This window comes from Oncorhynchus keta, chromosome 23, assembly GCF_023373465.1.
Source record: "Oncorhynchus keta strain PuntledgeMale-10-30-2019 chromosome 23, Oket_V2, whole genome shotgun sequence".
NCBI lineage: Eukaryota > Metazoa > Chordata > Actinopteri > Salmoniformes > Salmonidae > Oncorhynchus > Oncorhynchus keta.
In genome coordinates this window covers 11785848-11812702 of record NC_068443.1, presented here as the reverse complement: position 1 = coordinate 11812702, position 26855 = coordinate 11785848, and the positions used below count along the sequence as shown (strand labels likewise).

Here is a 26855-nt window from a genome sequence, read left to right as displayed (position 1 = left end):
AAGGAAACACGCACACTTGACATCAGAGTGTAAGAGCATAATGACAGTTTTATCAACTCAAGTTGCCAAAAGAAATATTGCCTTTTGATGAAACATGTCAATCACAATGTTTAGTTCAACAGGTTATTTATTATTGACTAGTGGGATACACTAGTCAGACAGACAGACAGACAGACAGACAGACAGACAGACAGACAGACAGACAGACAGACAGACAGACAGACAGACAGACAGAGTGCTATTTCAAAAGCACTGATATTCCTCTAGATATACAACCCGATCAATATGCAGGCTGTCAAACCTCAATAGGCACAATGCACTCTCATATTTTCCTCTATGAAGTGTGAAAAGGGAATAAAGCTTCAACATTGCTGACACAACAAACAGAAGTCTGAATTACATTTACAGTTTTTCCCAATTGTTAACACAAGTTTGCTGAAACTACATCTCAGGTAGTCAAAACACAAAACAGTTAGCCAGTTTCCCCAGTGGGCAGTGTTGTATGGTCCAAGGGTGGCATGGAGCTGGAGGTCCCCATTGTGGCTCATAGCTACGCATATGGTGACATTTCTCCCACTCTGGCCAGGTACAGTACCTCAGTGATGGCGCGTTGACCAATGATGTTCCTTCCTCTCCTCCTTGTCTTTGCTAAATTTAATCCAGCCTCATCTATGAGTATGAGTTCCTGGGGGATAGGACTTGCATCCAACTCCATGATTCTCTGAAATGACAGTAAATACTGTAATTGCTGTATAGTAAAGTTCACTGGCAACATCAATGAGTCTCTAATGTTTGAAGAGTGTAATACTACTACATTGCTTACTTACACATATTCGTACCGTTTTTCCTTCACTCTTTGGGAATTCCTTTCAAATGGGACTCTGTACATTTGCTTCATCCAGAGATTTGTTTCTTAAGGATGTGGGTCACCTCCCTCTGACATACTGTAGGTAACTCTGGGTCTTTCCAGTAGCGGCCCTTATGAGAGCCAGTTTCAGCGCTTGATGATTGTAGCTTCAACCCAGAGTTACCTATGCTGCAGAGGATAAATTCATTAGAGTTAACTGCACCTCAGATTGCAGCCCCAAAAAATGATTTAATATGGTCCACCATTGTCGCTCGAATTTCATCAGAGATTACTCTCCTTGTTCTTGGTCTTCCTCCACCTCTACAGTACCTCTACCGCTACCTCTACCACCTCTACCTCTACAGTACCTCTACCTCCACCTCTACAGTACCTCTACAGTACCTCTAATGCTACCTCCACCTCTACAGTACCTCCACCTCTACCTCTACAGTACCTCTACCACCACATCTACAGTACCTCTACAGTACCTCTACGTCTACAGTACCTCTACCTCTACAGTATCTCTACCTCTACAGTACCTCCAGCTCTACCTCTACCTCCACCTCTACCTCTACAGAACCTCTACCTCCACCTCCACAGTTCCTCTACAATACCTCTACCTCCACCTCTACCTCCTCAGGACCTCTTCCTCCACCTCTACAGTACCTCTATCTCCACCTCTACCTCCTCAGGACCTCTTCCTCCACCTCTTCATTTCCTCCACCTCTACCTCTACAGTATCTCCACCTCTACTTCTACATCTACAGTACCTCTACCTCTACAGTACCTCCACCTCTACAGTTCCTCGACCTCTACCTCTACAGTACCTCCACCTCTACTTCTACATCTACAGTACCTCTACCTCTACAGTACCTCCACCTCTACAGTACCTCCACCTCCACCTCCACCTCTACCTTTACAGTACATCTACCTCTACAGTACCTCCACAGTACCTCTACCTCTATAGTAACTCCACCTCCACCTCTACCTACACAGTACCTCTACCTCCACCTCTACAGTACCTCTACAGTACCTCTAACTCTACCTCTACAGTACCTCAACAGTACCTCTACAGTACCTCTACCTCTACAGTACCTCTACCTCCACCTCTACAGTACCTCTGTACCTATAACTCTACCTCCACCTCTACAGTTCCTCCACCTCTACCTCTATAGTACCTCCACCTCTACCTCTACAGTACCTCCAACTTCACCTCTACATTACCTCTACCTCTACAGTACCTCCACCTCCACCTCTACAGTGCCTCCACCTCCACCTCTACCTTTACAGTACATCTACCTCTACAGTATCTCTATCTCTACAGTACCTCCACAGTACCTCTACCTCTACAGTACCTCCACCTCCACCTCTACCTCCACAGTACCTCTACTTCTATAGTACCTCCACCTCTACCTCTACAGTACCTCCACAGTACCTCTACCTCTATAGTACCTCCACCTCCACCTCTACCTTTATAGTACCTCCACCTCTACCTCTACAGTACCTCCACCTCTACCTCTACAGTACCTCTACTTCTATAGTACCTCCACCTCTACCTCCACAGTACCTCTACCTCTACAGTACCTCTACTTCTATAGTACCTCCACCTCTACCTCTACAGTACCTCCACCTCTACCTCCACAGTACCTCTACCTCTACAGTACCTCCACCTCTACCTCCACAGTACCTCTACTTCTATAGTACCTCCACCTCTACCTCTACAGTACCCCCACCTCCACCTCTACCTCCACAGTACCTCTACTTCTATAGTACCTCCACCTCTACCTCTACAGTACCTCCACAGTACCTCTACCTCTATAGTACCTCCACCTCCACCTCTACCTTTATAGTACCTCCACCTCTACCTCTACAGTACCTCCAACTTCACCTCTACATTACCTCCACCTCTACCTCTACAGTACCTCCACCTCTACCTCTACAGTACCTCCACCTCTACCTCTACAGTACCTCCACCTCAACCTCTACCTCTACAGCACCTCAACAGTTCCTCCACCTCCACCTCCAGCTCTACCTTTACAGTACCTCCACCTCCACCTCTACGCCTACAGTACCTCTACATCTACAGTACCTCTACAGTAATTCTACATCTACAGTACCTTTACAGTACCTCTACGTCTACAGTACCTCTACCTCTACAGTACCTCCACCTCTACAGTACCTCTGTACCTATAACTCTACCTCCACCTCTACAGTTCCTCCACCTCTACCTCTACAGTACCTCCACCTCTACCTCTACAGTACCTCCAACTTCACCTCTACATTACCTCTACCTCTACAGTACCTCCACCTCCACCTCTACAGTACCTCCACCTCCACTTCTACCTTTACAGTACATCTACCTCTACAGTATCTCTATCTCTACAGTACCTCCAGAGTACTTCTACCTCCACAGTACCTCCACCTCCACCTCTACCTCCACAGTACCTCTACTTCTATAGTACCTCCACCTCTACCTCTACAGTACCTCCACAGTACCTCCACCTCCACTTCTACCTTTACAGTACATCTACCTCTACAGTACTTCTACCTCCACAGTACCTCCACCTCTACCTCCACAGTACCTCTACCTCTACAGTACCGCCACCTCTACCTCCACAGTACCTATACTTCTATAGTACCTCCACCTCTACCTCTACAGTACTTCCACAGTACCTCTACCTCTATAGTACCTCCACCTCTACCTCTACCTTTATAGTACCTCCACCTCTACCTCTACAGTACCTCCACCTCTACCTCTACAGTACCTCCACCTCTACCTCTACAGTACCTCCAACTTCACCTCTACATTACCTCCACCTCTACCTCTACAGTACCTCCACCTCTACCTCTACAGTACCTCCAACTTCACCTCTACATTACCTCCACCTCTACCTCTACCTCTACAGTACCTCCACCTCTACCTCTACAGTACCTCCAACTCTACCTCTACGTTACCTCCACCTCTACCTCTACAGCACCTCTACAGTTCCTCCACCTCCACCTCCATCTCTACCTTTACAGTGCCTCCACCTCCACCTCTACCTCTACAGTACCTCCACCTCTACCTCTACAGTACCTCCAACTTCACCTCTACATTACCTCCACCTCTACCTCTACAGTACCTCCAACTCTACCTCTACGTTACCTCCACCTCCACCTCTACTTCTACAGCACCTCTACAGTTCCTCCACCTCCACCTCCATCTCTACCTTTACAGTACCTCCACCTCCACCTCTACGCCTACAGTACCTCTACATCTACAGTACCTCTATTGTAATTCTACATCAACAGTACCTCTACCTCTACAGTATCTCTACCTCTACAGTATCTTCACCTTTACCTCTACAGTACCTCCAACTTCACCTCTACATTACCTCTACCTCAACAGTACCTCCACCTCCACCTCTACCTTTACAGTACATCTACCTCTACAGTATCTCTATCTCTACAGTACCTCCAAAGTACCTCTACCTCTACAGTACCTCCACCTCTACCTCCACAGTGCCTCTACTTCTATAGTACCTCCACCTCTACCTCTACAGTACCTCCACAGTACCTCTACCTCTATAGTACCTCCACCTCCACCTCTACCTTTATAGTACCTCCACCTCTACCTCTACAGTACCTCCAACTTCACCTCTACATTACCTCCACCTCCACCTCTACAGTTCCACCACCTCTACCTCTACAGTATCTCCACCTCTACCTCTACAGTACCTCCAACTTCACCTCTACAGTACCTCCAACTTCACCTCTACATTACCTCCAACTCTACCTCTACAGTACCTCCACCTCTACCTCTATAGTACCTCCACCTCCACCTCTACAGTACCTCCACCTCTACCTCTACAGTACCTCCAACTCCACCTCTACATTACCTCCACCTCCACCTCTACAGTTCCTCCACCTCCACCTCTACAGTTCCTCCACCTCTACCTCTACAGTACCTCCACCTCTACCTCTACAGTACCTCCAACTTCACCTCTACATTACCTCTACCTCTACAGTACCTCCACCTCTACCTCTACAGTACCTCCAACTCTACCTCTACAGTACCTCCAACTTCACCTCTACATTACCTCCAACTCTACCTCTACAGTACCTCCACCTCTACCTCTATAGTACCTCCACCTCCACCTCTACAGTACCTCCAACTTCACCTCTATATTACCTCCAACTCTACCTCTACAGTACCTCCACCTCTACCTCTACCTCTATAGTACCTCCACCTCCACCTCTACCTCTACAGTACCTCCACCTCTACCTCTATAGTACATCCACCTCCACCTCTACCTCTACAGTACCTCCACCTCTACCTCTACAGTACCTCCAACTTCACCTATACATTACCTCCACCTCTACCTCTACAGTACCTCCACCTCTACCTCTACAGTACCTCCAACTTTACCTCTACATTACCTCCAACTCTACCTCTACAGTACCTCCACCTCTACCTCTATAGTACCTCCACCTCTACCTCCATAGTACCTCTACCTCTATAGTACCTCCACCTCTACCTTTACAGTACCTCCACTTCTACCTCTACAGTACCTCTACCTCTACACTACCTCCACTTCTACCTCTACAGTACCTCCACCGCTACAGTACATTTACCTCTATAGTACCTCCACCTCTACCTCCATAGTACCTCTACCTCTACAGTTCCTCCACCTCTATCTCTATAGTACCTCCACCTCCACCTCTACCTTTACAGTACCTCCACTTCTACCTCTACAGTACCTCTACCTCTATCTCTACAGTATCTCTACCTCCACCTCTACCTCTACAGTAACTCTACCTCTACAATACATCCACCTCCACCTCTACCCCTACCTCAACTGTACCTCCACTTTTACCTCTACAGTACCTCTACCTCTACAGTACATCCACCTCCACCTCTACCCCTACCTCTACAGTATCTCTACCTCCACCTCTACAGTTCCTCTACCTCTACCTTCACAGTACCTCCACCTCTACCTTTACAGTACCTCCACTTCTACCTCTACAGTACCTCTACCTCTACACTACCTCCACTTCTACCTCTACAGTACCTCTACCTCTACAGTTCCTCCACCTCTATCTCTATAGTACCTCCACCTCCACCTCTACCTTTACAGTACCTCCACTTCTACCTCTACAGTACCTCTACCTCTACAGTACATCCACCTCCACCTCTACCCCAACCTCTACAGTATCTCTACCTCCACCTCTACAGTTCCTCCACCTCTACCTCTACAGTACCTCCAACTCCACCTCTACCTTTACAGTACCTCCACCTCTACAGTACCTCTACCTCCACCTCTACAGTTCCTCCACCTCAACTCTACCTCTATCTCTACCTCTACAGAACCTCTACCTCTACAGTACCTCTACCTCCACCTCTACAGTACCTCCACGTCTACTTCTACATCTACAGTAGCTCAACCTCTACAGTACCTCTACCTCCACAGTTCCTCCACATCTACTTCTACAGTACCTCTACCTCCACCTCTACAGTTCCTCCACCTCTACCTCTACAGAACCTCTACCTCCATTTCCACAGTACTTCTACCTCCACCTCTACCTCTACAGTATCTCTTCCTCCACCTCTACAGTTCCTCCACCTCCACCTCTACAGTACCTCCACCTCCCCCTCTACCTTTACAGTACATCTACCTCTACAGTATCTCTATCTCTACAGTACCTCCACAGTACCTCTACCTCTACAGTACCTCCACCTCCACCTCTACCTCCACAGTACCTCTACTTCTATAGTACCTCCACCTCTACCTCTACAGTACCTCCACATTACCTCTACCTCTATAGTACCTCCACCTCCACCTCTACCTTTATAGTACCTCCACCTCTACCTCTACAGTACCTCCAACTTCACCTCTACATTACCTCCACCTCTACCTCTACAGTACCTCCACCTCTACCTCTACAGTACCTCCAACTCCACCTCTACATTACCTCCACCTCCACCTCTACAGTTCCTCCACCTCTACCTCTACAGTACCTCCACCTCTACCTCTACAGTACCTCTACCTCTACAGTACCTCCAACTTCACCTCTACATTACCTCCACCTCTACCTCTACAGTACCTCTACCTCTACAGTACCTCCAACTTCACCTCTACATTACCTCCAACTCTACCTCCATAGTACCTCTACCTCTATAGTACCTCTACCTCTACAGTACCTCCACCTCTACCTCTACAGTACCTCCAACTTCACCTCTACATTACCTCCACCTCTACCTCTACAGTACCTCCACCTCTACCTCTACAGTACCTCCAACTCCACCTCTACATTACCTCCACCTCCACCTCTACAGTTCCTCCACCTCTACCTCTACAGTACCTCCACCTCTACCTCTACAGTACCTCTACCTCTACAATACCTCCAACTTCACCTCTACATTACCTCCACCTCTACCTCTACAGTACCTCTACCTCTACAGTACCTCCAACTTCACCTCTACATTACCTCCAACTCTACCTCCATAGTACCTCTACCTCTACCTCTACATTACCTCTACCTCGACATTACCTCCACCTCTACCTCTACAGTACCTCCACCTCTACAGTACCTCCACCTCTACCTCTACAGTACCTCCAACTTCACCTCTACATTACCTCCACCTCTACCTCGACCTCTACAGTTCCTCCACCTCTACCTCTACAGTACCTCCACCTCTACCTCTACCTTTACAGTACCTCCACCTATACCTAAACAGTACCTCCACCGCCACCTCTACCTTTACATTACCTCTACCTCTACAGTACCTCCACCTCTACCTCTAACTTTACAGTACCTCCACCGCCACCTCTACCTCTACAGTACCTCCACCTCCACCTCTTACAGTACCTCCACCTCTACCTCTACAGTACCTCTACCTCTACAGTACCTCCACCTCCACCTCTACCTCTACAGTACCTCTACAGTACCTCCACCTCTACCTCAACAGTACCTCTACCTCCACCTCTACCACTACAGTACCTCCACCTCTACCTCTACGGTACCTCCACCTCTACCTCTATAGTACCACCACCTTTACCTCAACAGTACCTCTACCTCCAACTCTACCATGACAGTACCTCCACTTCTACCTCTACAGTACCTCTACAGTACCACTACCTCCACCTCCACCTCTACCTCATAAGTACCTGCTTCTCCACCTCTACCTCTATATTACCTATACCTCTACAGTACCTCCACCTTCACCTCTACCTCTACAGTACTTCCACCTCCGCCTCTACGCCTACAGTACCTCCACCTCCATCTCTACCTCTTCCTCTACAGTGCCTCCACCTCTACCTCTACAGTACCTCCACCGACGGCAGGGTAGCCTAGTGGTTAGAGCATTGGACTAGTTGCAAGTTCAAATCCCCGAGCTGACAAGGTACAAAATCTGCCGTTCTGCCCCTGAACAGGCTGTTAACCCACTGTTCCTAGGCCGTCATTGAGAATAAGAATTTGTTCTTAACTGACTTGCCTAGTAAAATAAAGGTAAAAAATAGTTTTAAAAACTCTACCTTTACAGTACCTCCACCTCTACTTCTGCAGTACCTGTACCTCCACCTCTACCTCTACAGTACCTCTACAGTACCTCCACCTCCACCTTTACCTCCACCTGCCAAGTTTGCTTACATTGTTCTCCAAACACAGGAGTACTCACCTGTGGCCTTTTTATCCACGAGTTACAGATTTGGTGTATGGCTCTACTAAATGAGTTACAGGTTTGGTGTATGGCTCTACTAAATGAGTTACAGATTTGGTGTATGGTTCTACTAAATGAGTTACAGATTTGGTGTATGGTTCTACTAAATGAGTTACAGATTTGGTGTATGGCTCTACTAAATGAGTTACAGATTTGGTGTATGGCTCTACTAAATGAGTTACAGATTTGGTGTATGGCTCTACTAAATGAGTTACAGATTTGGTGTATGGCTCTACTAAATGAGTTACAGATTTGGTGTATGGCTCTACTAAATGAGTTACAGATTTGGTGTATGGCTCTACTTAAATGAGTTACAGATTTGGTGTATGGTTCTATGAAATGAGTTACAGATTTGGTGTATGGTTCTACTAAATGAGTTACAGATTTGGTGTATGGCTCTACTAAATGAGTTACAGATTTGGTGTATGGCTCTACTAAATGAGTTACAGATTTGGTGTATGGCTCTACTAAATGAGTTACAGGTTTGGTGTATGGCTCTACTAAATGAGTTACAGATTTGGTGTATGGCTCTACTAAATGAGTTACAGATTTGGTGTATGGTTCTACTAAATGAGTTACAGATTTGGTGTATGGCTCTACTAAATGAGTTACAGATTTGGTGTATGGCTCTACTAAATGAGTTACAGATTTGGTGTATGGCTCTACTAAATGAGTTACAGATTTGGTGTATGGTTCTACTAAATGAGTTACAGGTTTGGTGTATGGCTCTACTAAATGAGTTACAGATTTGGTGTATGGTTCTACTAAATGAGTTACAGATTTGGTGTATGGCTCTACTAAATGAGTTACAGATTTGGTGTATGGTTCTACTAAATGAGTTACAGATTTGGTGTATGGTTCTACTAAATGAGTTACAGATTTGGTGTATGGTTCTACTAAATGAGTTACAGATTTGGTGTATGGTTCTACTAAATGAGTTACAGATTTGGTGTATGGTTCTACTAAATGAGTTACAGATTTGGTGTATGGTTCTACTAAATGAGTTACAGATTTGGTGTATGGCTCTACTAAATGAGTTACAGGTTTGGTGTATGGCTCTACTAAATGAGTTACAGATTTGGTGTATGGTTCTACTAAATGAGTTACAGGTTTGGTGTATGGCTCTACTAAATGAGTTACAGATTTGGTGTATGGCTCTACTAAATGAGTTACAGATTTGGTGTATGGCTCTACTAAATGAGTTACAGATTTGGTGTATGGTTCTACTAAATGAGTTACAGATTTGGTGTATGGTTCTACTAAATGAGTTACAGATTTGGTGTATAGCTCTACTAAATGAGTTACAGATTTGGTGTATGGCTCTACTAAATGAGTTACAGATTTGGTGTATGGTTCTACTAAATGAGTTACAGATTTGGTGTATGGTTCTACTAAATGAGTTACAGATTTGGTGTATGGTTCTACTAAATGAGTTACAGATTTGGTGTATGGTTCTACGAAATGAGTTACAGATTTGGTGTATGGTTCTACTAAATGAGTTACAGATTTGGTGTATGGTTCTACGAAATGAGTTACAGATTTGGTGTATGGTTCTACGCAATGAGTTACAGGTTTGGTGTATGGTTCTACGAAACGAGTTACAGATTTGGTGTATGGCTCTACTAAATGAGTTACAGGTTTGGTGTATGGCTCTACTAAATGAGTTACAGATTTGGTGTATGGCTCTACTAAATGAGTTACAGATTTGGTGTATGGTTCTACTAAATGAGTTACAGGTTTGGTGTATGGTTCTACTAAATGAGTTACAGGTTTGGTGTATGGCTCTACTAAATGAGTTACAGGTTTGGCTGAATATTCCTCATGGGCCAGTGTGTAATATTTCAAACTTCCAGTTGATCTAAACAGAAACCTTTGTCTCATTCTGTTGCCGTTTTATCTCACCCCACATGTTCACTTGGACTGCAAAGCTAACATTTGCCATCTTGTTTAAAGCTGGCATTAAATTGCCAGTGACTGTCTTGCCCTCAGATCTATTCTCTGAAATCCCACCTTGCATTTCTGTGTCAGGTGCCCTGATGTAACTGTGACACTGGAATGAGACCCAGAGCAAGGATTTATGGGATAGCCTGAAGCCTAGCTCCTTGAAGAGGGAGGGAGGGAAGAGGGAGGGAGAGAGAATATCGGAGCTGCCTTGGCTCTCTATTGCTTCACAGAGCACTGCGCCATCTGCAAAGCACCTGTCCTCACGAATAGGATTCAGTAGCAAGTGTTTCACCTAGGGAGAAAAAAAGAAATTGCAAGCCAGACACCCTAGATACAGTTCACACTGTATCTTCTTCGATGTTGCTCAACACTGACTGAATTGACTTAATTGTTCATCTTGTCCCGTCTGACAGTGCTGTGTGGAACCCCGCCCGCTGTGGAGAATGCCCATCTGATTGGCCGTCGGCGGTCCCATTATGACATCCATGCGGTGGTGCGTTATCAGTGTGCCGAAGGTTTCTACCAGCGCCACATCCCCACCGCGCGTTGCCGGGCCGATGGCACCTGGGACCGGCCCAAGATCATCTGCACAAAGTGTGAGTGACAAACAGCAGGTTTTATTTTTTAAACGTGTTGTCTTATGCAACCTTTCTTGGGATAACAAACCTTTATTCACCCAGGTAGGCTTTTCTGTATAAACATTAGTATTCCTTCTGGTATGGGCTGAATAAGAAACCCGAATTGTAAATGTTGTTACTGCACCAATTTTGAGGTGTAACTACCTGTGTTCCCCTCCCTCAGCTCGGCGATCCCACCGGTACCGCCGAAACCACCGCCACAGCCAACGCCGGGAGCGGAGGAACCACAGGAGATACGGAGGAGAGGCACACATGGAGAGGGGAGAGGACACACACAGCCAATACTGAACCAAATACTACACCTCCCACAATGCTCTGCGCCTGACCGTTGACCTATCCTGGGGCTGAGGGGATCAACCCCTCGAAATGGACAGTAGTTGACATCTGAACGTTCTCTTTTCCTGACCTATTTCAGTCTCTCTCTTTGGATTGAAATCTCACTTGAGATACTGTATGTGTGCAAAACTTTAACTTTCATGCAAATGACCGATTGACATCAGTGCAAAAAAGGTTCTGTGTTACGCACCCATATTTCATGTTTGGATTTGTCCTTTTTTTTGTTGATTTTGTTTAACCCATGTCCATTACTTACAACAGTAATAGTCTCTCTCTCTCTCGCTAACACGGTCGCTAATACTGTAACTTAGAAACAGCAAATCCTTGGCATGTCTATGAATAACCTATTCTCACTGTCGAAACATAAATACAGTGATGTGATAAATACTGTGTGTGTGTGTGTGTGTGTCTGTTCATGCGTGTGTATGTGTGTGAGAGAAAGTGTGTATCCTATGCGAGTGTGTTTTTATAAGTTTGAAGCTTGTTCTACATCTCAGAACATCCTAATGTTTGTGTTCTGTTTATAAAGCACAGATTTAATTAACAAGTTAGCTAGTTAGCTTTCAGTTCCAATTAACCCAGAGCTTTTGTCTGTATCCTGTACTTGTTATTGTTCCCTTAGGGCTCCTGAATAGTAGGACTGTTTTATTATTCAACTTATGTGCCATTTTTTAATATTTGCTAACTTTTCATGTCATGTCACTATTTATTATGGACTAGTTAATATATGTTGATTTTTTTTGTTTACATAATCCAACAAGGCAATGTAATACCTGTTTTCTTTAATGTACCATTCTCTTACAATCAAAATGTGTTAACCAAAAAACAAGTTAACCCTTTGATTGCCTGTACTGTACTGTAAATACTGTGGTTTTTGTTTGTTTGTTATTGACTGACACCTGATTGATACCTGACCCGTGTCCAGCCATGTGTTTCCCATCGGCATCTCAACTAATATTCTAAAACAGCCCCATCGATCTAAATGGAATAAAATAGGATAGATTGAAGTACTACGGACTGAGACAAAACATTCCCAAGATATCTACTCGATCGCCAATAGACCCAGTCTTTGCACGAATCCAATATGTGATGGGTGGGATGCCATGAATCTGGTCCTTGATTGGTCATCACCCCTTTTTTGGTGTTGTTATGATGTCCTGTCCAGCTGTTGTGTTCCATTCTTAATAAAGCTAAAAAAAAATAAAAAAATGAATGACAGTGTGTCTGGTCAGTTTTGTGATTGAAGCTGGGCTCTAGCTCTAGTATTTCTATTTCTTTGTACGTTTCTACCACATCGCTGTACCTCAGACACGGAAGACTGACAGCAGCTTGTAGCTAACCCATGCCTCCTAAACTAGCATCCAGAAACAAAACAAAGCATTTTAACATCTTCTACTAATTTACCAGCTCTGTTGTTCACCTCACTTCAATCTCCACCCAGAGAAAGTCCATTCTGGCCACTAGTTTTCATTCTGTCGGGAACAAACAGGACATTTTCTCCTCTCTTTGGTCTCTGTTTTGAATGTACCCTATAGAGGAAAATACATGTAAGACTGGACCCTATAGAGGAAAATACATGTAAGAATGGACCCTATAGAGGAAAATACATGTAAGAATGGACACTATAGAGGAAAATACATGTAAGAATGGACCCTATAGAGGAAAATACATGTAAGAATGGACCCTATAGAGGAAAATACATGTAAGAATGGACCCTATAGAGGAAAATACATGTAAGAATGGACACTATAGAGGAAAATACATGTAAGACTGGACCCTATAGAGGAAAATACATGTAAGAATGGACCCTATAGAAGAAAATACATGTAAGAATGGACACTATAGAGGAAAATACATGTAAGAATGAACCCTATAGAGGAAAATACATGTAAGAATGGACACTATAGAGGAAAATACATGTAAGAATGGATCCTATAGAGGAAAATACATCTAAAAGAATCAACCCAATAAAATAAAGTTAATCTAAAGGAATTGGTCCATTGGTCCAATACCACCACTGCTAGACGACCACTGCTAGTTTAATCTCACTTTGGGTTGTCGCCTCCTGGCTCAGTTGGCTCTGAGACCTGACCCCCCTCTCTGTCACTGTGATTCACTGGGATAAAAACTGTGGAGCAGAGAGAGGTTTTGAGAGTAAAAGGAAGGCAAAATTTATTTAAACTCCGGTTGGAAAAGTTGCTTGACTCTATTGAAATCAGGTGACAGTGATTGACGTACAGGTGAACCATAGACATTAAAACCAGAGCTGAACATGTGGGAAGAGAGAGCATGCTGGGCTTTTACTTTCCAGACGTCAAACTTAGTTCAAAACAGAAGTCTGAAATCATGTACAGTGGGGCAAAAAAGTATTTAGTCAGCCACCAATTGTGCAAGTTCTCCCACTTAAAAAGATGAGAGAGGCCTATAATTTTCTTCATAGGTACACTTCAACTATGACAGACAAAATGAGAAAGAAAATCCTGAAAATCACATTGTAGGATTTTTAATGAATTTATTTGCAAATTATGGTGGAAAATAAGTATTTGGTCACCTACAAACAAGCAAGATTTCTGGCTCTCACAGACCTGTAACTTCTTCTTTAAGAAACTCCTCTGTCCTCCACTCGTTACCTGTATTAATGGCACCTGTTTGAACCTGTTATCAGTATAAAAGACACCTGTCCACAACCTCAAACAGTCACACTCCAAACTCCACTATGGCCAAGACCAAAGAGCTGTCAAAGGACACCAGAAACAAAATTGTAGACCTGCACCAAGCTGGGAAGACTGAATCTGCAGTAGGTAAGCAGCTTGGTTTGAAGAAATCAACTGTGGGAGCAATTATTAGGAAATGGAAGACATACAAGACCACTGATAATCTCCCTCGATCTGGGGCTCCACGCAAGATCTCACCCCGTGGGGTTAAAATGATCACAAGAACGGTGAGCAAAAATCCCAGAACCACACGGGGGGACCTCGTGAATGACCTGCAGAGAGCTGGGACCAAAGTAACAAAGCCTACCATCAGTAACACACTACGCCGCCAGGGACTCAAATCCTGCAGTGCCAGACGTGTCCCCCTGCTTAAGCCAGTACATGTCCAGGCCCGTCTGAAGTTTTCTAGAGAGCATTTGGATAATCCAGAAGAAGATTGGGAGAATGTCATATGGTCAGATGAAACCAAAATATAACTTTTTGGTAAAAACTCAACTCGTCTTGTTTTGAGGACAAAGAATGCTGAGTTGCATCCAAAGAACGCCATACCTACTGTGAAGCATGGGGGTGGAAACATGCTTTGGGGCTGTTTTTCTGCAAAGGGACCAGGACAACTGATCCGTGTAAAGGAAAGAATGAATGGGGCCATGTATCGTGAGATTTTGAGTGAAAACCTCCTTCCATCAGCAAGGGCATTGAAGATGAAACATGGCTGGGTCTTTCAGCATGACAAGGATCCCAAACACACCATCCGGGCAATGAAGGAGTGGCTTCGTAAGAAGCATTTAAAGGTCCTGGAGTGGCCTAGCCAGTCTCCAGATTTTAACCTCATAGAAAATCTTTGGAGGGAGTTGAAAGTCCGTGTTTCCCAGCAACAGCCCCAAAACATCACTGCTCTAGAGGAGATCTGCATGGAGGAATGGGCCAGAACACCAGGAACAGTGTGTGAAAACCTTGTGAAAACGTTTGACCTCTGTCATTGCCAACAAAGGGTATATAACAAAGTATTGAGATCAAATCAAATCACATTTATTTATATAGCCCTTCGTACATCAGCTGATATCTCAAAGTGCTGTACAGAAACCCAGCCTAAAACCCCAAACAGCAAGCAATGCAGGTGTAGAAGCACGGTGGCTAGGAAAAACTCCCTAGAAAGGCCAAAACCTAGGAAGAAACCTAGAGAGGAACCAGGCTATGTGGGGTGGCCAGTCCTCTTCTGGCTGTGCCGGGTGGAGATTATAACAGAACATGGCCAAGATGTTCAAATGTTCATAAATGACCAGCATGGTCGAATAATAACAAGGCAGAACAGTTGAAACTGGAGCAGCAGCATGGCCAGGTGGACTGGGGACAGCAAGGAGTCATCATGTCAGGTAGTCCTGGGGCATGGTCCTAGGGCTTAGGTCAGTTGAAACTGGAGCAGCAGCATGGCCAGGTGGACTGGGGACAGCAAGGAGTCGTCATGTCAGGTAGTCCTGGGGCATGGTCCTAGGGCTCAGGTCCTCCGAGAGAGAGAAAGAAAGAAGGAGAGAATTAGAGAACGCACACTTAGATTCACACAGGACACCGAATAGGACAGGAGAAGTAACCCAGACAGGATGACCACAACAGTGAATCAACCCACTCAGGTGACGCACCCCCTGCAGGGACGGCATGAGAGAGCCCCAGTAAGCCAGTGACTCAGCCCCTGTAATAGGGTTAGAGGCAGAGAATCCCAGTGGAAAGAGGGGAACCGGCCAGGCAGAGACAGCAAGGGCGGTTCGTTGCTCCAGAGCCTTTCCGTTCACCTTCCCACTCCTGGGCCAGACTACACTCAATCATATGACCCACTGAAGAGATGAGTCTTCAGTAAAGACAAAGGTTGAGACCGAGTTTGCTTCTCTGACATGGGTAGGCAGACCGTTCCATAAAAATGGAGCTCTATAGGAGAAAGCCCTGCCTCCAGCTGTTTGCTTAGAAATTCTAGGGACAATTAGGAGGCCTGCGTGTTGTGACCGTAGTGTACGTGTAGGTATGTACGGCAGGACCAAATCAGAGAGATAGGTAGGAGCAAGCCCATGTAATGCTTTGTAGGTTAGCAGTACAACCTTAAAATCAGCCCTTGCTTTGACAGGAAGCCAGTGTAGAGAGGCTAGCACTGGAGTAATATGATCACATTTTTTGGTTCTAGTCAGGATTCTAGCAGCCGTATTTAGCACTAACTGAAGTTTATTTAGTGCTTTATCCGGGTAGCCGGAAAGTAGAGCATTGCAGTAGTCTAACCTAGAAGTGACAAAAGCATGGATTAATTTTTCTGCAGCATTTTTGGACAGAAAGTTTCTGATTTTTGCAATATTACGTAGATGGAAAAAAGCTGTCCTCGAAATGGTCTTGATATGTTCTTCAAAAGAGAGATCAGGGTCCAGAGTAACGCCGAGGTCCTTCACAGTTTTATTTGAGACGACTGTACAACCATTAAGATTAATTGTCAGATTCAACAGAAGATCTCTTTGTTTCTTGGGACCTAGAACAAGCATCTCTGTTTTGTCCGAGTTTAATAGTAGAAAGTTTGCAGCCATCCACTTCCTTATGTCTGAAACACATGCTTCTAGCGAGGGCAATTTTGGGGCTTCACCATGTTTCATTGAAATGTACAGCTGTGTGTCATCCGCATAGCAGTGAAAGTTAACATTATGTTTTCGAATAACATCCCCAAGAGGTAAAATGTATAGTGAAAACAATAGTGGTCCTAAAACGGAACCTTGAGGAACACCGAAATCAACTTTTGTTATTGACCAAATACTTATTTTCCACCATAATTTGCAAATACATTAATTACAAATCCTACAATGTGATTTTCTGGATTTTTTTTCTATTTTTGTCTGTCATAGTTGAAGTGTACCTATGATGAAAATTACAGGCCTCTCTCATCGTTTTAAGTGGGAGAACTTGCACAATTGGTGGCTGACTAAATACTTTTTTGCCACACTGTATGTTGTCAACAGTTTGATTTTGTATGACAATACTGTCTAGCTGGGGTTCACTTCTTATCAACTCATGACAGCAGAGGCCACCTGCCAGGCAGGGCAAAGTTTACTAGGCCACATGTGCACTGTCACTGACTATAGACAGGATCCAATGACATCATCAACCAGAGACGGAAGCTCAGAGGTCTTCGAGCAACACATACAACTCAGTGACAGTTTTGACCTGGAATAGACCAATGATTGTGAGGAAAAAACACTCCAGACAGAAGTTGCCTCAAACCACAGACCTAGGATTTCCCCCAGTCCAAAGCTTATCCGTTAGGTGGTGGAAAAATCTGACCCAGCATCAGTGGTTTGGGCAGCTATTGTGATAAAAAACAATGTTCCAGTGAAAGACTGAGCACCCCACCACTTTCAGTATCTGATGAATCTCTGCCCTGTTGCCTCAATAGTCAGGCAGACTTGCATGAAGAAGGTAAACAGAGTATTTCACAAGAATAGAGATATCGACACATCAGGATACACACCAACCCAGGACCAGAGTACAACTACTCAAAGAAACAGAATAGTGTAGTTGTTCACATATTTTAATATATTCACGTAACAAACATTTATTGAAGTAATTCTGGCCCAACCCCTCCAAAAATAGCCATCATATGTTTCATAAATACTAACTAAACATTTGTCCCCTCAACCCATGACTTCCTATAGTGGTCTCTCCAATCCCAACCACATCTTGTGAAACATGCCTTGTTATCTGGTCTTATCAGCAGCACTACAACACAGTTGTTCAGCAAAAAAAAAGAAAAGAGTCCTCAACATGGTCCATAGTTTCACAGTTCCTCTGTGATAACTCTATGAGGCAATGCTGTCCTGCTGTATCAGTGTCAGTGATCAGAGTCCAGGTTTATAGGCCTTTTAGGCCCTACTATACTATACCACCTGAGACTGTCTCACTGACTCACTAGCTACATAGATAAAGCCATGTCCACAAACAGGCTTTATCTCGATCCAATAGTCCATATAGGGAGTGCTACTGCAGAATAGATGGCTTGTAGCAGGGCTTGGTTTTGGCTGTTTAATGCACTGTCCTGTATTCCGCTGTTGTAGACATGGGCCTGAACTTTACTCCAAAAGGCTCCAACCAACAGAGGGAGCGGATAATGTATGAAATTGAAGTTAATTTGCTTGATGTGTTCTAGATTAATATAACATTGTTTTGTAAATCTGGAGGGTCACATTTCCAGAAGCATAGTATGCCAGCCGCACCAAAACGTTTGGGTTCTTTAGGATCGTGGGTACAGTAGTTCTTGATCTTACAGTAGCATTCTAGACCATTCGCTCACAGAGTCCATGCTCAGTGGGAATTGTGGTGTTATGGGTTTAGTTGTCCTTCTTCTCCGGGCTGGTCTGTCCCTCAGGTACAGTAGGCATGAAGAAAGTGGGGCTGAGGCGGCATCGGATAGCTAGGAGGATCGGTAGAGCTACATACAGCCCGTTTAGAATCATAACTGTCGACCATTTGTCTGTTGGGACCCGGTATGTGAAGGGGGTTCGGGAGTGGAGTGATCCCCCGATATGGCACCACTGGGTCTGGGGAAGGGGAGGAGACGGGTGGGTGTGAGGGGACGTTAATGGAAGACGAATAATAGGAACAGAATAGAAACAACAATGGTGTAAAAAATGATAAAAAATCTAATTGTATCACAGCTGCTTTGTCAAATCCCTGGTACATCACACTGTGTGTGATCTGCAAATTGAAGCGACCAATATTATTACCTGGGCTATGGCCCCCGCAAAGAAGATGGCCCAGTCCAGCATCCAGGTGCATCCAGGATTCCTCAGCCCATATATGAATGCAGCCAGGAGAGGCAACGCATAGAACAAATACACCAGCATCTAGAGCAATCAAATAACAAGACACGTGTCGTTCGACATCAAGACGGACGCAATGGCAACTACACTGTCAAGCAGCATGGAACGGAAACAAATATGGATCATATGCCATAACGGACAATGGAATGAAGATCTATGTGTGTTTTACTCATTTTATTTTCTACAACTCACCATGATCCTAGGGAAGACCACAGGGTCCTTGAGGTAAGGCTCAACTCACCGTGATCCTAGGGAAGACCACAGGATCCTTGAGGTAAGGCTCATACTGGTAGATATAGGTGAAGCAGGTATCCAGAGGACAGTCAAGGGCCACCTGAGGGAGAGAGAGGGAGAGTGAATGAATGGATGGATGGATAGATGGATGAATGGATGAATGGATTAATGGATCAATGAATGAACACATGAATCAATCAATCAATCAATGATGTACAATTTTGTTGGCTAAAGAAGAAACACACTGGCTACATGAACCCTACAATTCAGACTTGTAATGTACGCCTTTCCTACACACACCTTCGCACTTCTCAGTAATTGCTATTCAGACTTACCTTATGCTGGTACCTAACGGGCTTTGCAGACATGGTTCCCGTTAGGAAGATGGCGCCGACAGAGATGGTCTCCTCGCTTCGCGTTCTTAGGAAACTATGCAGTATTTTGTTTTTTTAATGTATTAATACTGGGGTACGTTGTTACCCCAGGAAATCTAAAGTCTTATTACATACAGCCGGGAAGAACTGTTGGATATAATTTTATCAGCATATCGAATGCCCGACCCGGGCTGGCAGCGTTCTGGATGATTGCTACTCTAACTTTCACAACGCATACAAAGCTCTCCCTCGTCCTCCTTTCGGCAAATCTCCAAGACGGTGTAGCAGTCAGACGTCTTTTTGTCCTTGTCTTGTCGTGTCCCATGTATACATCTTTTTAAATCTTTTTTCTTCGCATATATTTCAAATATATATTTTTCTTAACCTCAACTTCAACATACTCTCCTGCAATCCACCTCACCCAATGTGGTGTGGATCTGCTATTTCTTTATTTCTGAACCGGAACCCCAAAAGAAGCTAGCCAGCAAACTAGCTACTAGCTAGTAACCAGCTAGCCACTGCTAGCGGTCATCAGCTACCATTAGCCCGGACAACTCTCGCCAGTCTGCAAAGTGCAACTCAAACCAGAGAAAATCAGACTTATTTTTCTCCATATCTCCGGATTTCTACTGCAAGCTCTGAACCTTTTCACCTGGATCATCGCAGCTAGCTAGCTGCTATCTGAGTGGCCACCTGGCAAATGTCTCTGTCCCAAAACAAGAACAAATTAGCCTGGAGCTAGCCTTGCTAGGCCCATCTCCCGGCTAACCAAATAGGTCCATCAGCTACTCTTTGGGCTACAATACCTATTTTGCCAATCGGCCTGAACCCCCGCCGACCCATCATGACTGGACTACCAATGTAATTCGCCTGAGGGGGTTTATCAACTCACGACATCCCCTGAATGCTCATCTGCTAGCCTGCTAGCCGCGGCCTGTTAGCTGTCTAGAGCATATCGGACTGTTAGCTTAAGAGGCCCATCGGACAAATTATTTGGTCACTTTACCTATTCTGCCAATTGGCTTGGATCCTTTAACCACACGGAGCCCTGCTGATCCACGGCGACTGGTCTGCAGACTTAACAGCACGAGGGGGCTACAACAGACTTTCTTCCGTTGCGACATCCCTCTAAGACCCTTCTGCTAGCTTACTAGCCCCGGCCCGCTAGCTGCCTGAATCGAAGAGTCTACGGCCTGAGCCACTCACTGGACACCTATGATCACTCGGCTACGCATGCCTCTCCCTAATATCAATATGCCTTGTCCATTGCTGTCTTGGTTAGTAATTATTTCCTTATTTCACTGTAGAGCCTCTAGCCCTGCTCAATACGCCTTAGTTAGCCCTTTAGTTCCAACTCCCACACATGCGGTGACCTCACCTGGTTTAAATGATGTTTCTAGGGACATTATCTCTCTCATCGTCACTCAGTGCATATGTTTACCTCCACTATATTCACATCCTACCATACATTTGTCTGTACATTATGCCTTGAATCTAATCTACTGTGCCTAGAAACTTACTTCCAGGCGCCGACATGAGTACTTCCGGCGCCGACAGAGATGGCCGCCTCGCTTCGCGTTCCTAGGAAACTATGCAGTTTTTTGTTTTTTTACGTGTTATTTCTTACATTGTTACCCCAGGTCATCTTAGGTTTCATTACATACAGTCGAGAAGAACTACTGAACATGAGAGCAGCATCAACTCACCATCAGTACGACCAAGAATATGACTTTCGCGAAGCGGACCCTGTATTCTGCCTTTCACCCAGGACAACGGAATGGATCCCAGCCGGCCACCCCAAAAAACGACTTCGAAAAAGGGGAAAACGAAGCGGTCTTCTGGTCAGACACCGGAGACGGGCACATCGTGCACCACTCCCTAGCATTCTCCTCGCCAATGTCCAGTCTCTTGACAACAAGGTTGATGAAATCCGAGCAAGGGTAGCATTCCAGAGGGACATCAGAGACTGTAATGTTCTTTGCTTCACGGAAACATGGCTCACTGGAGAGACGCTATCGGAGACGGTGCAGCCAGCTGGTTTCTCCACGCATCGCGCTGACAGAAACAAACATCTTTCTGGTAAGAAGAGGGGCGGGGGCGTATGCTTTATGGTTAACGTGACGTGGTGTGGCCAAAACAACATACAGGAACTCAAGTCCTTCTGTTCACCTGATTTAGAATTCCTCACAATCAAATGTAGACCGCATTATCTACCAAGGGAATTCTCTTCGATTATAATCACAGCCGTATATATTCCCCCCCAAGCAGACACATCGATGGCTCTGAACGAACTTTATTTGACTCTATGCAAACTGGAATCCATATATCCGGCGGCTGCATTCATTGTAGCTGGGGATTTTAACAAGGCTAATCTGAAAACAAGACTCCCTAAATTTTATCAGCATATCGATTGCGCAACCAGGGCGGGAAAAACCTTGGATCATTGCTATTCCAACTTCCGCGACACATATAAGGCCCTGCCCCGCCCTCCTTTCGGAAAAGCTGACCACAACTCCATTTTGTTGATCCCTGCCTACAGACAGAAACTAAAACAAGAAGCTCCCGCGCTGAGGTCTGTTCAACGCTGGTCCGACCAATCTGATTCCAAACTCCAAGACTGCTTCCATCACGTGGACTGGGATATGTTCCGTATTGCGTCAGACGATAACATTGACGAATACGCTGATTCGGTGTGCCATAGCAACGATTAAAACATTCCCAAACCAGAAACCGTGGATTGATGGACCACTGCTTTTAATCAGGGCAAGGTGACTGGAAACATGACCGAATACAAACAGTGTAACTATTCCCTCCGCAAGGCAATCAAACAAGCTAAGCGTCAGTATAAAGACATCTCAATCTCAAAAATCTCAATTCAACGGCTCAGACACAAGAGGAATGTGGCAGGGTCTACAGTCAATCACGGATTACAAAAAGAGAACCAGCACCGTCACGGATCAGGATGTCTTGCTCCCAGGCAGACTAAATCACTTTTGTGCCCGCTTTGAGGACAATACAGTGCCACTGACACTGCCCGCAACTAAAACATGCGGACTCTCCTTCACTGCAGCCGACGTGGGGAAAACATTTAAACGTGTCAACCCTCGCAAGGCTGCAGGCCCAGACGGCATCCCCAGCCGCGCCCTCAAAGCATGCGCAGACCAGCTGGCTGGTGTGTTTACGGACATATTCAATCAATCCCTATCCCAGTCTGTTGTTCCCACATGCTTCAAGAGGGCCACCATTGTTCCTGTTCCCAAGAAAGCTAAGGTAACTGAGCTAAACGACTACCGCCCCATAGCACTCACTTCCGTCATCATGAAGTGCTTTGAGAGACTAGTCAAGGACCATATCACCTCCACCCTACCTGACACCCGAGACACACTCCAATTTGCTTACCGCCCAAATAGGTCCACAGACGATGCAATCTCAACCACACTGCACACTGCCCTAACCCATCTGGACAAGAGGAATACCTATGTGAGAATGCTGTTCATCGACTACAGCTCGGAATTTAACACCATAGTGCCCTCCAAGCTCGTCATCAAGCTCCAGACCCTGGGTCTCGACCCCGCCCTGTGCAACTGGGTACTGGACTTCCTGACGGGCAGCCCCCAGGTGGTGAGGGTAGGCAACAACATCTCCACCCCGCTGATCCTCAACACTGGGGCCCCACAAGGGTGCGTTCTGAGCCCTCTCCTGTACTCCCTGTTCACCCACGACTGCGTGGCCACGCACGCCTCCAACTCAATCATCAAGTTTGCAGACGACACAACAGTGGTAGGCTTTACCAACAACGACGAGACGGCCTACAGGGAGGAGGTGAGGGCCCTCGGAGTGTGGTGTCAGGAAAATAACCTCACACTCAACGTCAACAAAACTAAGGAGATGATTGTGGACTTCAGGAAACAGCAGAGGGAATACCCCCCTATCCACATCGATGGAACAGTAGTGGAGAGGGTAGTAAGTTTTAAGTTCCTTGGCGTACACATCACAGACAAACTGAATTGGTCCACCCACACAGACAGCATCGTGAAGAAGGTGCAGTAACGCCTCTTCAACCTCAGGAGGCTGAAGAAATTCGGCTTATCACCAAAACCACTCACAAACTTCTACAGATGCACAATCGAGAGCATCCTGTCCGGCTGTATCACTGCCTGGTACGGCCGAGAGACTGAAAAACAGCTTCTATCTCAAGGCCATCAGACTGTTAAACAGCCATCACTGACATTGAGTGTCTGCTGCCAACATACAGCCACTTTAATCATTAATATTTGCATTTAATAAATGCATCATTAGTCACTTTTAACAATGCCACTTTATATAATGTTTACATACCCTACAATACTCATCTCATATGTATGTACTGTACTCTATACCATCTACTGTATCTTACCTATGCCGTTCGGCCATCGCTCAGCCCTATATTTATATGTACATATTCTTGTTCATTCCTTTACACTTGTGTGTATAAGGTAGTTGTTGTAAAATTGTTAGATTACTTGTTAGATATTACTGCACAGTCAGAACTAGAAGCAAAAGCATTTCGCTACACTCACATTAACATCTGCTAACCATGTGTATGTGACCAATAACATTTTATTTTATGTGATTTTTTGCCTGCACTGAATACATTTAATTCAACCACTGAAAACCTTCCCACTTGCTGGCCAACAGATTTACTCATCAATGTTTCCATTCAATAGTGTTTTCAGTTAAAAAAATTAAGCCATCCCTTTAAATATATAGTGTATCTTCAATTATAATTTTGGCGACAGGCACGAGAACACGTGGAGAGAATGGGTTCAGAATACAGGGATTCATTAAAGAAATCTAAATATATACACACACATCTTTGTTTCAGCACCAACTGGTACATTTCTAAATATTTAGGCACATTTTGGGGTTAGGAAAGTATGAATATGTTTTTTTAATGATTTGGAGATCCTTTATGCACTAAATATATTGTTGAATCAAAAATACAATGCTTTGATTCATCCTGAAAGTTGTCATATTATTAAATTGTTCAATCCCATGAAATATTGGAAGATTAGAAAAGTGTGCAATAGGGATTGAACTGTAGTCCAATAAATCTACCCTAATAATCCTCACTAATCATGGAACTGTATGAAAATGGTCCAGTCGTCATGAACCATGCGCAGGGCTCCAGGTTTAAACTGCTACTTATGGTCTGTGTTCCTTAATGATTCAAACAGGCTACCTGTTCCAAATTATTGCACAACTTGGAATACATTAGCCTAATATGATACACTATGGCTACCCACACATACTCGACAGTGGAAAGAAAGGTCAACTAACGATGTAATGGAATGATGCTAAATGTAAGGAAACTAACACTAAAGTGACAGATATAAATGTAAGGAAACTAACACTAAAGTGGAAGATATAAATGTATGTGGGTATGTCTAACTGACGGTGGCTACCAATAGTGGCTAATATTTAAGAAAATACATATTATATTTTTTTCAGACAGTGAAAAGTCCAGACATAAAATGAAAACTTTCTAGACATCCTAAATCAACTCGTTAGGTTTTCCGCTATACTGTCATTTGTGCATGGCTACAGAAGCTTATAGCTTGGGTCTCCAAATATCATCCCTGATGGTTATAAAGCCAGTGTTTCATAAATTTCACCGTGGAAAAGGTGATAAGTTGATGTGTTTCAGTTTGCAGCCATATTACTGGTTTCACATTTGTCTCCATCGATCAGGTAAAATAGATCTAAAACTACTGTCATTTATTTTTACAATCCACTTATCCAAATGGCTTACCTAGCTCTTATCAACAGCTCAGCCTCTTAGCAATTTGTAAATTACTGTGCATGGAGAATGGTGTTATTTCTATCAGAAAAAGAAAGTAGACGTTGTTCCACTTAGGACCGACAGGTTGCTCAACCTTATTTGTCGTTTCATCGCATGTAAAGGTGTAGGAATTATGAGGGGAATTAAGTCAAGGTCAGAAAACAGATATATGTAGACAAACCTTCACCATGTCTTCCTTTACTTGAGCTCCCCCGCAAACGAATAGCGGGTAAATCAAAAATACAGTGGTTTGATTCATCCTGACAGTTGTCATATTATTCAATTGTTCAATCCATGAAGTATTGGAAGATGAGAAAAGTGTGCAACTCGGGTCGGAATCCCCCCCATAGTGAAGTGAGTGGTTGGTCTGTTACTTACAACGCCCCTGAAGACAGAGAAGGCCATGGCTCCCAACAGTAGCAGAGACAGGATCAGGTCAACAGGCCTGTAGAGGAGACTTCTCTTCTGCGCTACTGCAATCTGAGGAATACAGACAAACACAACCTATGTCAGTCCAACTGGGTTTCTGTACGTTTCAGGTTCAGTACCAGTCAAACGTTTGGACACACCGACTCATTCCAGGGTTTTTCTTTATTTTTACTATTTTCTACATTGTAGAATAATAGTGAAGACATCAAAACTATGAAACACATATGGAATCATGTTGTATCCAAAAAAGTGTTGAACAAAGAAAAAGAAAACACTACTAAAGGACACCAATAAGAAAAAGAAACCACTACTAAAGGACACCAATAAGAAAAAGAAACCACTACTAAAGGACACCAATAAGAAAAAGAAACCACTACTAAAGGACACCAATAAGAAAAAGAAACCACTACTAAAGGACACCAATAAGAAAAAGAAAACACTACTAAAGGACACCAATAAGAAAAAGAAAACACTACTAAAGGACACCAATAAGAAAAAGAAACCACTACTAAAGGACACCAATAAGAAAAAGAAAACACTACTAAAGGACACCAATAAGAAAAAGAAACCACTACTAAAGGACACCAATAAGAAAAAGAAAACACTACTAAAGGACACCAATAAGAAAAAGAAACCACTACTAAAGGACACCAATAAGAAAAAGAAACCACTACTAAAGGACACCAATAAGAAAAAGAAACCACTACTAAAGGACACCAATAAGAAAAAGAAAACACTACTAAAGGACACCAATAAGAAAAAGAAACCACTACTAAAGGACACCAATAAGAAAAAGAAACCACTACTAAAGGACACCAATAAGAAAAAGAAAACACTACTAAAGGACACCAATAAGAAAAAGAAACCACTACTAAAGGACACCAATAAGAAAAAGAAACCACTACTAAAGGACACCAATAAGAAAAAGAAACCACTACTAAAGGACACCAATAAGAAAAAGAAACCACTACTAAA

General features: G+C 44.2%; 2 protein-coding genes across 3 annotated transcripts in view; one reads left to right on the top strand and one right to left on the bottom strand.

Moving 5' to 3' along the window:
* The window catches only part of LOC118379780 (neurocan core protein-like), a 124247-nt gene extending 111562 nt beyond the window's left edge, over positions 1–12685 (top strand). For both annotated transcript variants that reach the window (XM_052476363.1, XM_052476362.1), the window contains 2 exons: positions 10907–11089; positions 11295–12685. In XM_052476363.1, the coding sequence (XP_052332323.1) occupies positions 10907–11089; positions 11295–11419 (308 nt within the window). In that variant the 3' untranslated portion in view covers positions 11420–12685. The remainder of the gene's footprint in view (positions 1–10906; positions 11090–11294) is intronic.
* A 5031-nt stretch (positions 12686–17716) lies between these two features.
* Positions 17717–26855, bottom strand: part of tm6sf2a (transmembrane 6 superfamily member 2a) — a 13455-nt gene continuing 4316 nt past the window's right edge. The window contains exons 7-10 of the mRNA XM_035764614.2: positions 25830–25931; positions 19264–19356; positions 18927–19046; positions 17717–18740 (exon numbers count right to left, since the gene is read on the bottom strand). Coding sequence (XP_035620507.1) covers positions 18531–18740; positions 18927–19046; positions 19264–19356; positions 25830–25931 — 525 coding nt within the window. The 3' untranslated portion in view covers positions 17717–18530. The remainder of the gene's footprint in view (positions 18741–18926; positions 19047–19263; positions 19357–25829; positions 25932–26855) is intronic.